The sequence below is a fragment of the Oncorhynchus gorbuscha genome, linkage group LG04, assembly GCF_021184085.1.
Source record: "Oncorhynchus gorbuscha isolate QuinsamMale2020 ecotype Even-year linkage group LG04, OgorEven_v1.0, whole genome shotgun sequence".
In the NCBI taxonomy this organism is placed as follows: Eukaryota; Metazoa; Chordata; class Actinopteri; order Salmoniformes; family Salmonidae; genus Oncorhynchus; species Oncorhynchus gorbuscha.
The window spans coordinates 65,460,604-65,474,247 of record NC_060176.1 but is presented as its reverse complement, the minus strand read 5'-3'; the positions used below and the strand labels follow the sequence as shown (position 1 = coordinate 65,474,247).

General features: G+C 43.4%; 1 protein-coding gene across 1 annotated transcript; it reads right to left on the bottom strand.

Moving 5' to 3' along the window:
- Positions 1–1,813: 1,813 nt before the first annotated feature.
- LOC124033383 (cytochrome P450 1A1) lies at positions 1,814–8,946 on the bottom strand. The gene is made up of 7 exons (XM_046345410.1): positions 8,832–8,946; positions 7,646–8,565; positions 5,861–5,984; positions 5,398–5,487; positions 4,438–4,561; positions 4,202–4,288; positions 1,814–3,356 (listed from the first exon to the last, which is right to left on the bottom strand). The coding sequence occupies exons 2-7, from the start codon at positions 8,504–8,506 to the stop codon at positions 3,074–3,076; spliced, it is 1,569 nt and encodes a 522-aa protein (XP_046201366.1). The 5' UTR covers positions 8,507–8,565; positions 8,832–8,946; the 3' UTR covers positions 1,814–3,073.
- Between the last annotated feature and the right edge of the window lie 4,698 nt (positions 8,947–13,644).

The window sequence follows — 13,644 nt, the reverse complement described above, 5'->3', positions numbered from 1 at the left end:
TCGTAAAACTGACCATCCTACCAATCCTCGACTTCGGCGATGTCATTTACAAAATAGCATCTAACACTCTACTCAACAAATTGGATGCAGTCTATCACAGTGCCATCTGTTTTGTCACCAAAGCCCCATATACAACCCACCACTGCAACCTGTATGATCTCGTTGGCTGGCCCTCGCTTCATACTCATCGCCAAACCCACTGACTCCAGGTCATCTACAAGTCTCTGCTCGGTAAAGCCCTGCCTTCTCTCAGCTCACTGGTCAACATAGCAGCACCCACCTGTAGCACGGGCTCCAGCAGGTAAATGTCACTGGTCATCCCCCAAAGCCAATTCTTACTTTGGCCTGCCTCTCCTTCCAATTCTCTGCTGCCAATGACTGGAACGAACTGCAAAAATCTCTGAAGCTGGAGACTCTTACCTCCCTCACTAGCTTTAAACACCAGCTGTCAGAGCAGCTCACAGATCACTGCACCTGTACATAGCTCATCTGTAAATAGATGGCATCACCCAAGGGGGCTTGAACTTTCAAGCTCTCCCTGTAGATTTTGCGGTGACGTAGTGTCCCCATGATTGACAGAACACTGAGCCAAACACGGCGCAACTAGAGAAGATTACCAAACCCTACGCTCTGTATTTTCCACTGGCTACCCTCCACCACAGAAACCACTGAGCTAGGCTGAAACACCTACATTTTGGAGATGCTTTACTCAAGAGAGCAATAAAGAGACCATGTTTGTATTCGACTTTATTAACTCAATTGTTTTTATATTGTTTGCAAACTGATATGGGACACGTATTAATGCCAAAATAACATTTTTTTTAGCTAACCAGGTCGCCACTGCTGCCTCTATACTGAGGCCTGAGGAATGTGGTTAAAACTCACTTAGGGTTAAATGTTTGAGAGCCTTTCTTTGTCCAAATTGAATTGAAAGTCATTTTTTTCTGATATGTTCACGTTGAAAGTGGTCTAAAGTTGAGTTGAGTCCATTCTTCATTCCAATCATGCTCATTAGTTTCTCATATGGCTCATATACTGTAACAGGATCTATCATGTAAGAGACGGCATGGAGCCTTCACATTAAACCAGTTCAAATTGGAATTAATTTAATTGATTTATTAATTACTTGAGTTTATACAACTGTATTCAATCCGGGTAGCCTAGTGATTAGAGGAATTTGGCCAGTAACCGAAAGGTTGCTGGATCGAATCCCCGAGCTGATAAGGTAAAAATCTATTATTCTACCCCTGAACAAGGCAGTTAAGTAACAATTTGTTCTTAACTGACTTGCCTAGTTAAATAAAGGTTTAAAAAATCCACAGTCTGAGTTTTGTAAAATGGCCGCCCCACCACCTATTTTGGTAAACAGTTGAGGGATGGGGCAGAAGAGATGTAACCACTCAAATTCATAGACGGAGCTTTGGATGCAAGGACTAATCAACCATGAGATGCTTTGAAGCTATACAATCTTTGTTTACAATTACATATTTACAAACAATGGAGTAAAACAAGTTTATTTTGGTTTCAGTTGGGTTTAGGCAGTTAGGCAATTCTTCAAGAATCAGTCTTTGTAAACAGTGTATAGCTTAGAAATGTGTTTAAAATTATATATATATATTTTTTTTATCTCAATCTATGAATTTGAAAGTGGCCACATATCTCCAGTCCCATCCCACAGCTTTGTACCAAATCAAGTGGGTAGGGCTGCCGTTTGGCTGAAACACGAATGAAGGATTGCACCTTTAATTCTGGAGAGAATGCCAGTGATTGTGACCAAAATAAAACTAAAACAAACAAGGAATAACCACATACACAAACTTCCATCAGTTTTTATTCTCACTCACACTTTTCAGATGCTAAATTAAGACAAAAAAGACTAACAAATGAAAAAATGTAATTTTCACAAGACACGTGTTAACAGACATCATTAATATGTGATTTCAAAGAGGGGTGTATTGTCGTCTGAATAAAGACATGCCTCTCAAATGGCTTCACTGCTGTGACATCTGTGGAATTCTTCTGGGAACATATACTGGCAATCAAGTTACAATAATGTAAGAAACATATCTCATTCAAACACTTATAATCATGGCTTTTCAGTGATAGTTTTATCTCATAAAATAGAACATCACTGCATCAAAATTGGAATTTTACAGACGTGTCTCATCTTTCATCTTAACCTCTGAAAGAAGTCTGGTGGAATCCAAAGACTGTCTAAAATTAAAAAATTAAAAAATATATTAAAAAAGGTGGTTCTCCTTGATCTCAGAGTATCACTGGCAACTACTTACAGTAGGAATGGGAAAGGAGAGAGAAAGTGAGAAAGAGATCTCTTAAAACCCCGGAGTTACAGATGAATGGGGGCTGGAAGAGTGCGTTGAGTAGTAATGAACCCTGAGTGAACGCTGCATAGTGCACCAGGCTCTGATCACTTATATAAAACAACACTTCCTCTCTCCCTCCCTAAGCGTTTAGTTGAATTAATAACTACAGATAAGGATATTAATAAAAGGCATTTGTAATTATGTTTCACTTGATGAAGGTGAAAGGACCAATCACTGTCCCTAATAGTTCAAATAATACTGGGAATGGCCATGTACCAATACTGTTTTCCAATAGGCATAGATATTCTAACATTACATGCATACTGAGATATCATAAAAATGCTAAAGTTACATATAGAATAGGTTTATCTTAAATATCTACAATAGGATATAACATACTTAAACTAAAATCTTAACAACTTCTAGGGAAATATCAATCCATTTGATGACCAATGAGGAAATGGATGTGAACAAATCCTTGGTTATGGCTACTTAATACTATTGCACACTTTGTACCGCCTTAACTCTGTCTTGACTCTTCACAGCTAGGAACTGTGTTTGTGTTTACAGTGGTAATGACACCACTGCCAGGTAAAGATGTTGTGTTCAGTCTGTATAGTAAATATGTTTTGGTGTCTGAGTATCCATGGTTTCTGTGCGTTATGATGATGTGGGCAAGGTCTTGCCCAGTCAAGCCAGTTGTAGCCTTATTGTAGTTGGTGCCGTATGGCTTAACGGACAGGACGGATCTAGAGGCGTGACGAGACACTGATCCTGTAGGGGCGGGGCTTCATGGTGAGCCCAAAGTCGGTACTGAGGTCCAGCTCCTGTCCTGGAACATTCTCGATACACAGCCGATGGAGCAGTGTGGTCAGGAATACAAACATCTCCAACCGGGCGAACCCATCACCCAGGCAACGCCTTTTCCCCATCCCGAAGATCATGACCTTCTCTGTCAGGTCTTTGTTGAGCTGTCCCTCTTTACCCAGGAAGCGCTCGGGGCGGAACACGTCTGGGTCACCCCACAGATCTCTACAAATGAGGAAAATGACAGCCAACCATTCACAACCACAACAGGGTTGTGTTCATTAGAGCACACAAAAGAAAACGTTTCGTAACTTGGAAACAAAAATGAGTCCAGATAGTCAATCCCTCACTTTAGTCCTTTCCTGCTGGTTGGTGCCTAGTGGACATGACCAAGACCAGTTGAACACATGCAAATAGATTGTGAGAGAGCTGACATCTCCAAAAGGTGATGTCACCTCCTCAGTGTTGGGGAGGAGTGAACTACATGTAGTTCAACAAGTAATTTAACTATATTTTGCAGAAGCTTAGTGGTAGTTTAACTCAATTCAAATATAGGTAGTGTTTTCAGAAGTTATTTACTTTTTTTTACCAAGTAGTGATGTAGCTATAACTACTGGAACTACACACTACTTTTTTTTTTTAATAGAATGGAATCAGGCAAGAATTTTCTTTCTTTTTCAATATCAGACCTGTTAAATTCTAACTTAAAATATAGTTTTCTTGTTTAATAGGCTAAATTACACAATCTGTTAACATCTAAAATCAGATTTAATCTGACTCCAGAGTGATCTGTTCTTGCAATTTGTGGTCTATGACATTTCAGATTTAGATATGATAAATCTTCACGAAGTAGTTTGGATGTAGTGAACTACTTTTCCAAAGTAACTTCAGTTAACTAAACAATATGTTTCTTAAGGGTAGCTTTACTGTAGCTTAACCTCTTCCATTCTGAAGTAATTGGTAACTTGGCCAGCTATACTTTCAGAGTAACTTCCCCAACACTGCACAAAGGACTAAAATGTAACATAAATTGAGATGTGTGCTTTAAAACACATACAGATAACACTCACATGTCGTGATTAACCTGATACTGATTGATGAAGACACAGGTGTCCTTTGGAATGAAGTATCCATTGAGTGTGATGTTTTGTGTGGTGCTTAAGGGATGAAAAGCATGGGGGAGGGGAAGACTGTGTAAATATCAACTTTCCCAGATATAACGCTTTGACCTGAACGTGCTAACAGACAGGCACCATGCAAATGTAATTATTACAAATGGTTACTGTGACTGTTATCAGAGCCTCACCAGTGTGGTATGGTGAAAGGGACATAGGATGTGTGACGGAACACCTCATATAAGAAGGACTCAGTAAAAGGCATCTTGGGCTTGTCTTCAAACCGAGGTAGTCTGGCTGGGCCAATGTGGTCGTCTGAACCAGAGAAAGGCAAAAACATACAGTCGCAATCAAAATACCTCGAGGAAAGTGACAAGAAAATAATGTACCTGAAAGTGGAAAAAAAGAGAAAAGGATCAGCGACATTACAGAGGCAATCAGAAAAAGTGAGACCAAGGAAGAAAGAAAGACGATTGGATTATTGCCATCTAGTCTTACATTTCCATTCACAAGTAAGGGGATGATTTGTGTGGCTTGATTCTCGTATGGTGCAATAACCCTGCGTGTGATCCCCATTGTTCCTGTCAGAGTAGACTGTCCAAGTATCCAAAATCTCTCTCTCTTTTTTCTCTCTCTGTCTCTGTGAATGAATCGTGCTTACTGAACATACTGTACCAGTTTTCTCAGCCCACTTCAAAAATAGCTCCGGCGTTGGTGAATTCATGACCTTTTGCGTGTTACCATGGCGAGCAATGGTCTCTAGCCATTGAGGACTGAATGGGGGGGTAGGGTGGGGGGACACGTCTCTCAAAGATTAGATCATTGTGTGGAACTGCACAGACGGCCTATCAAACTGGCAAACTGGCTGGTACTGTAGGAGACTCTGCTCATTAGGATGTGCTATTTGACAACACAGGAAGTACTTACATTCATAAATCACCTGAACTCTCACCTATTTTTATAAAACAAAGTGATTATTCTTAACAACTAAAGCAGACACACAAGCAGGCGTACAAAGAGACTAAGTATAAAGAGACAAGAAGTCCATTTAGCGCTACAAGGGCAGACAGTACAGTATTACACTTTTCTATAGGAAAAGTACTGTTCAGTCATACAGGAAGAATTATTACAACACAGAGGATGTACAGTACCAATCTCCTGGTGTATTTTGACCTGGATGTCAGGAAACTTGATGAGGTATAAGAGGCTCCACTGTAAACCAGCTATGATGGTATCGAATCCTGTAATGTAAAAAAACCTAATATGTAACATTAGTTACAATCGTCCTTATCACCGTCGTATCTATGCTATGAACGCCAAATGAATTAAGTTGCTCTAGAGTTGGTCTGTTCAAACGTATTGTTCAACCCATCACTGCTAGGAATGGTGATCGTCCAGAAGAAAAAGACATCTGAATTTGGAAATCGAGTCTCAGCAAACATACTACAGCCACATACTACAGCCACAGCCCTGAAATAGCCATAATACCAAGGTCTGTTTATAAACTTCTTGTCAAGAATGAACGTACTGTGTAATAGCCTAGTGTTAATATGCTGTTTATAAGCAGAGCTTCAAATCATTTGTTGCCAAACTTCTCTGTTCCATCTCTCTCACCTGCTCCAAAGATGTCGATGACAGTGTGTATGATCTGGGAGTTGGACAGCACTGCGGTGTCTTCATCCTCTTGCCGATCCTCACAGAGGGCAATCAGAGCATCTGTGATGTCACGTATACAGTCCTGGAAACACACACATCATCACAGCTTTAGTTAACACTTTACTTTACACTCTACTTAATACCTGCAGCTTTGTTGTATTTATTAGGGATCACCATTATCTGCTACCAAGGCAGCAGCTACTCTTCCTGTGTTTCAAACACATTAAGACATTTACATTGCATAGAAAACAAAAGATAAAACAGTACATCATATAACAGTATTACACCACTACATATCTACAATACAAAATGTATGATACCACCATACTACAATGTACATGTGTGTAGAGTGCGTATGCTAGCACTTGTGTGCCTATTCCCCGCTGTTCCATAAGGTGTATTTTTATCGTTTAAAAAAATCTTACCTGATGTGGAATAGAGTTCCATGTAGTACTGTGTACAGTTGAACACTTTTTTGGTTACTACATGATTCCATATGTGTTATTTTGTAGTTTTTATGTCTTTGCTATTATTATGCAATGTAGAAAATAGTAAAAATAAAGAAAAACCCTTGAATGAGTAGGTGTGTCCAAACTTTTGGCTGGTACTGTATGAGCCCTTATAATGTCTAATAATAAGGCTTATATGTTATGTCCCTCTAAGTAAGTCTATACATGTGCAGGGGGAGTCCTAACCTAGCCACTCCAGGTTATATCTGTGTCATATTCCAAATACTGATTTCAAATCAAATGTAATCCTTTCAAATTCACAAAACCCTAACATACAACCCGCCAATCAAATGTACCATCAAATTGTGAGTGTGAGACTGACAGTAAATGACAGCATCTTCTAGAAAACATGTGAGCATGTTTCTTCCACCAGATTGATAATTCCTCATTAAAGAGAGCGTGCGAGCATTTTAGCCCCTGCGCAAGAACAAAGGTTCACTTTAGCCTCACCCGATATATATATAAGCCTGGTCTGGCCTGTCCTCCTACCTAGAGTATAGGTCTCTTATATTGTAGCTCAACTATTTCAATATTTCAAATAACTATCTGTTCAATGTAATCCCTACTGTAATATACAAACTGTTATACGTAACCTAAAATCACAAGCAAAAACATGCTTTCCAAAAAGGAACTTTCCTTTCTACCTAATCTACCTCTGCTCACGCTATATCTCCCTCTATCCCAACTCTTCCTTTCTTTCCCCCCTGCATTATTCCTTCTCTCTGTCTATCCCTCTAGCACTGAAACAGATCCCTCAATGACTGCCTGGTTTTCTGTGCCTCTGTACCAGAATCTGATTGCACAGATCATATCTTTGTAACAGTTTACTTATCTACCAAGTTCAGCCTAAATGTCATATTATAATAGAGATTACTCTACAAGTTGATGTCTGCAAAAAGGATTACGTCAACTTTCTGTTTCAGTGAATACACATTACAGAATATATGCCTCTAGGCAATAGTTTTAATAGCACATGTATAAATATATCTTACCTCTACCTCAAGCTGTAACAGTAGAACGGTTAAATGTCAGTTGGATATCTTATCATACATTGCAATATTATCAGACGGCTTTCAGGGTCTGTTCATTAAACACCAAACAGAAGAATACTGAAACGGGGAGGGACTACATGGACTTGTCCCGAAAAGGACTCATTTGAAATTTTCCACTGAAAAAGTATATAAATATTTTCTGTGGTGTGCTCTAATTTGCATGACCCAGGTGTGGCTCAAACCTTGTCAAAGGTCTCCAGGTGCTCCTCGATGTTGTGTTCCATGAAGCTGTTCATTCTGCTGATGTGCTGGACCATCTTACGCAGGGACGGGCTCGGCAGGTAGCGGAACACAGGGAAGAAGTCGGCCATGTTGCCTGCAGCGAAGATCCGCAACACCTCGTTGTTGATGTGCACAATAGTGAGGAACTCTTTGTCATTGTAGTCATACCTCTTCCCGAAACACAGAGCACACACCACATTGGCCACCGACGTAACCAGCGGGACCACAGGGTCCAGACCTAACCCCTCGCTCGCCTCTGATAGCTCCCAAATGGCCTCCACCATCCCAGCTGCCTCAGCGCACACGTGCTCCTCTAGCATACAGGTGGTGTCGGGACCCCGCGACTCTGCCTGCGAGAAGGAGCGTAGGGCGTTCTTGCAGAGCTTTTTGTGGAGCACCCAGGCGGGGCCATACTTCTCACTGAAGGTCATGCTGGTGCCATTGGCCACGGCAGAGAAGGTGAAGAGGTCAGGGCGTCCAGCGAAAGCCTCGCCCTGCCGAACCAGCGCCTGCCTAATGGTGGCATAGCCGCTAAGCACCACCACAACAAGGGAGCCCATACGCATCTGGAAGACGTCTCCGTACTGCAGCCGGAGCTGCGTCAGGGACAGGTGGATCTGGTCGCCCATCTGGAACAGGTTACCCACCAGGGGCCAGGGGGTCGGACCCGGTGGCAGGGTGCCTTTGGGGTGTCCCGCACCCTCTCGCTTGCGGCCCCTGAGAGCCACTAGAAGCAGGGTGAGGGAACAGAGAGCCATGGTGACTCCGGAGAGGGACATACTGAGGCCATCCTTGGGGAATATCCCAAATGTCAGCCTCATATTGCCGTCTGAGAGCTGAGAGCCAGCCAGGACAGAAGCACTAAGACACAAACTAGAATCTGGAAGAGACAGTGAAAACAAATACTTTATCACTTTCATAAACATGAAAGAAAAAGAAAGAAAGATAATCTGTTCAGATTAGTCCTGTATGAGAACACAACTGTTTAGGTTTTAATTTCACAGAAATAAGAATCTATGATTTTATGGAAATGAGAAAATAATGTGGTATCTCCCAATGAACTACCAACATGTAGCCTACTTTTGTTGAACAAGTAGTCAATGCATAAATTTGATAACAACCAAAAGACAATGATATGTTACTCACCAGACGCAAGCAGTGAAAGTTCTCTTAAGTTGGAGACTCTTCTAATGAGTTCAGTTTGACCTACCGCAATGCAAATTGCCAGAGGACGCAAAACTGGATACACTTTGCAAGAGGACTGGCGCTAGGCAGGGCCAAGTGCCATGAGAGGCAGCGACAAGATCAGCCTATTTAAGCAGACACTGCAAACTGGTGAGCATTCAATTGAACAACTCCACAGAGCTTGATCTAGCATCCCAGCCCATTATCAGCCTGAAAATGTCACCTTGGCACGTTTTTGCAAAAAGATAAAATGTCACAGTAGCTGATGTTTCCTCAATACAATGCAGTTAATGGAAAACGTTGAGTCTCACCAGGGAGAATGTTTATCTCAGTACATTGCTTCCAATGGGAAAAGATAAGCATCAACCAAATTAATGTTATGTCAATAAATTGCAGGCAATGGGAAAATATGAGCTTTAAGGAGTTGATGCCTCAGTGAAAACATTGCATTCAATGGGAGAAGATTAGCATCACAATATGGATACATAGAGAAAGGCCTCACAGAAAAGATACACTCCTCTCTTGCTCTGTCTCTCTCTTTTTAATCTCTTTTTCCCTCCTGTCTATCTCTCTCTTTCCACCTCCCTTCTTCAACCTCTCCTTCTGTCTCTCCCCTCTCTCTCCCCCTCCATTAAACCTGTCTTCATATTTTCCCCTACCCTTTAACCTCCCCTCTCTCCCTCTCTCTCCCTCTTCTCTCTCCCACTTCCACAGACAGGATATTCAGGCATAGATATGCCACAAGGGAATTAATAATAATAATAATAATATATGCCATTTAGCAGACGCTTTTATCCAAAGCGACTTACAGTCATGTGTGCATACATTCTACATATGGGTGGTCCCGGGGATTGAACCCACTACCCTGGCGTTACAAGCGCCATGCTCTACCAACTGAGCTACAGAAGGTAGACCTTGAATTGGACCATAAAGTGCATTCGGAAAGTATTCAGACAACGACCCTTGTTCCACATTTTGTTACGTTACAGCCTTAATCTAAAATTGAATAAATAAATTTCCCCTCATGAATCTACACACACCTGTGGCAAATTCAAATGATTGGACATAATTTGGAAATGCACACATATACAGGTATAAGGTCCCACAGTTGACAGTGCATGTCAGTGCAAAAACCAAGCCATGAGGTCGAAGGAATTGTCCGTAGAGCTCTGAGACATCATTGTTTCGAGGCAAAGATCTTGGGAAGGGTACTAAACAATGTCTGCAGCACTCCACCAATCAGGCCTTTATGATTGGGTGGCTAGACAAAAGCCACTCCTCAGTAAAAGGCACATGACAGCCCACTTAGACTTTGCCAAAAGGAACATAAAGGACTTTCAGACCATGAGAAACACGATTCTCTGGTCTGATGAAACCAAGATTGAACTCTTTAGTCTGAATGCCAAGAGTCAGGTCTGGAGAAAGCCTGGCACCATCCGTATAGTGAAGCATGGTGGTGGCAGCATCATGCTGGGGAATGTTTGTCAGTGGCAGGGAAAGATGAACAGAGCAAAGTACAGAGAGATACAACATGATACAACAAGTACAACATGATGCTGCCACCCCCGTGCTTCACGGTTGGGATGGTGTTCTTCGGCTTGCAAGCATCCCCCTTTTTCCTCCAAACATAACAATGGTCATTATGGCCAAACAGTTCTATTTTTGTTTCATCATACCTGAGTACACTTCTCCAAAAAGTATGATATTTGTCCCCATGTGCAGTTGCAAAGTAGTTTTGGAGCAGTGGTTTCTTCCTTGCTGAGTGGCCTTTCAGGTTTTGTCAATATAGGACTCATTTCACTGTGGATATAGATACTTTTGTACCTGGCTGCGTGGTCCCATGGTGTTTATGCTTGCATACTATTGTTTGTACAGATGAACGAGGTACCTTCAGGCATTTGGAAATTGTTCCCAAGGATGAACCAGACATGTGGAGGTCTACAAATGTTTTTTCTGAGGTCTTGGCTGATTTCTTTTGATTTTCTCATGATGTCCAGCAAAGAGGCACTGCGTTTGAAGGTAGACCTTGAAATACATCCACAGGTACACCTCCAATTGAGTCAAATGATGTCAATTAGCCTACCCGAAGCTTCTAAAGCTAAGACGTAATTTTCTGGTATTTTCGAAGCTGTTTAAAGGCACATTCAACTTAGTGTATGTAAACTTCTGACCCACTGGAATTGTGATACAGTGAATTATAAGTGAAATGATCTGTCTGTAAACAATTGTTGGAAAAAATACTAGATGTCCTAACTGACTTCTCAAAACTATAGTTTGTTAACAAGATATTTGTGGAGTGGTTGAAAAACAAGTTTTAATGACTCCAACCTAAGTGTATGTAAACTTCCGACTTCAACTGTATATACATTTTATGGGCAGAATATTTTTTTTTACAATAGTTCAATTTGGTTGGTTTTTACTCCTGTCCTTCCTCTACCTGTATACGTTTTACGGGCACAGTATATTTGACATTAGTTAGCTTGTTGTTAATAGTCCCAACCTTCAGCTCCATTCAACACATTTACATTACATTTACATTTAAGTCATTTAGCAGACGCTCTTATCCAGAGCGACTTACAAATTGGTGCATTCACCTTATGACATCCAGTGGAACAGCCACTTTACAATAGTGCATCTAAATCTTTTAAGGGGGGGGTGAAAAGGATTACTTTATCCTATCCTAGGTATTCCTTAAAGAGGTGGGGTTTCAGGTGTCTCCGGAAGGTGGTGATTGACTCCGCTGTCCTGGCGTCGTGAGGGAGTTTGTTCCACCATTGGGGGGCCAGAGCAGCGAACAGTTTTGTTTGGGTGTAGGGCCTGATCAGAGCCTGGAGGTACTGAGGTGCCGTTCCCCTCACAGCTCCGTAGGAAAGCACCATGGTCTTGTAGCGGATGCGAGCTTCAACTGGAAGCCAGTGGAGAGAGCGGAGGAGCGGGGTGACGTGAGAGAACTTGGGAAGGTTGAACACCAGACGGGCTGCGGCGTTCTGGATGAGTTGTAGGGGTTTAATGGCACAGGCAGGGAGCCCAGCCAACAGCGAGTTGCAGTAATCCAGACGGGAGATGACAAGTGCCTGGATTAGGACCTGCGCCGCTTCCTGTGTGGGGCAGGGTTGTACTCTGCGGATGTTGTAGAGCATGAACGTACAGGAACGGGCCACCGCCTTGATGTTAGTTGAGAACGACAGGGTGTTGTCCAGGATCACGCCAAGGTTCTTAGCGCTCTGGGAGGAGGACACAATGGAGTTGTCAACCGTGATGGTGAGATCATGGAACGGGCAGTCCTAACCCCGGGAGGAAGAGCAGCTCCGTCCTGCCGAGGTTCAGCTTGAGGTGGTGATCCGTCATCCACACTGATATGTCTGCCAGACATGCAGAGATGCGATTCGCCACCTGGTCATCAGAAGGGGGAAAGGAGAAGATTAATTGTGTGTCGTCTGCATAGCAATGATAGGAGAGACCATGTGAGGTTATGACAGAGCCAAGTGACTTGGTGTATAGCGAGAATAGGAGAGGGCCTAGAACAGAGCCCTGGGGGACACCAGTGGTGAGAGCGCGTGGTGAGGAGACAGATTCTCGCCACGCCACCTGGTAGGAGCGACCTGTCAGGTAGGACGCAATCCAAGCGTGGGCCGCGCCGGAGATGCCCAACTCGGAGAGGGTGGAGAGGAGGATCTGATGGTTCACAGTATCGAAGGCAGCCGATAGGTCTAGAAGGATGAGAGCAGAGGAGAGAGAGTTAGCTTTAGCAGTGCGGAGCACCTCCGTGATACAGAGAAGAGCAGTCTCAGTTGAATGACTAGTCTTGAAACCTGACTGATTTGGATCAAGAAGGTCATTCTGAGAGAGATAGCGGGAGAGCTGGCCAAGGACGGCACGTTCAAGAGTTTTGGAGAGAAAAGAAAGAAGGGAAACTGGTTTGTAGTTGTTGACATCGGAGGGATCGAGTGTAGGTTTTTTCAGAAGGGGTGCAACTCTCGCTCTCTTGAAGACGGAAGGGACGTAGCCAGCGGTCAGGGATGAGTTGATGAGCGAGGTGAGGTAAGGGAGAAGGTCTCCGGAAATGGTCTGGAGAAGAGAGGAGGGGATAGGGTCAAGCGGGCAGGTTGTTGGGCGGCCAGCCGTCACAAGCCGCGAGATTTCATCTGGAGAGAGAGGGGAGAAAGAGGTCAGGGCACAGGGTAGGGCAGTGTGAGCAGAACCAGCGGTGTCGTTTGACTTAGCAAACGAGGATCGGATGTCGTCGACCTTCTTTTCAAAATGGTTGACGAAGTCATCTGCAGAGAGGGAGGAGGGGGGGAGGAGGATTCAGGAGGGAGGAGAAGGTGGCAAAGAGCTTCCTAGGGTTAGAGGCAGATGCTTGGAATTTAGAGTGGTAGAAAGTGGCTTTAGCAGCAGAGACAGAGGAGGAAAATGTAGAGAGGAGGGAGTGAAAGGATGCCAGGTCCGCAGGGAGGCGAGTTTTCCTCCATTTCCGCTCGGCTGCCCGGAGCCCTGTTCTGTGAGCTCGCAATGAGTTGTCGAGCCACGGAGCGGGAGGGGAGGACCGAGCCGGCCTGGAGGATAGGGGACATAGAGAGTCAAAGGATGCAGAAAGGGAGGAGAGGAGGGTTGAGGAGGCAGAATCAGGAGATAGGTTGGAGAAGGTTTGAGCAGAGGGAAGAGATGATAGGATGGAAGAGGAGAGAGTAGCGGGGGAGAGAGAGCGAAGGTTGGGACGGCGCGATACCATCCGAGTTGGGGCAGTGTGGGAAGTGTTGGATGAGAGCGAGAG

Coding starts and splice junctions, on each gene's coding strand:
- LOC124033383 (XM_046345410.1), bottom strand. CDS start 8,506: ATGAGGCTGACATTTGGGATATTCCCCAAGGATGGCCTCAGTATGTCC. Junction 5,985..7,645: donor ACCTGGAGACCTTTGACAAG/GTTTGAGCCACA, acceptor GTGTGTTTCCAG/GACTGTATACGTGACATCAC. Junction 4,562..5,397: donor CAAAATACACCAGGAGATTG/GTACTGTACATC, acceptor TCTCTGGTTCAG/ACGACCACATTGGCCCAGCC.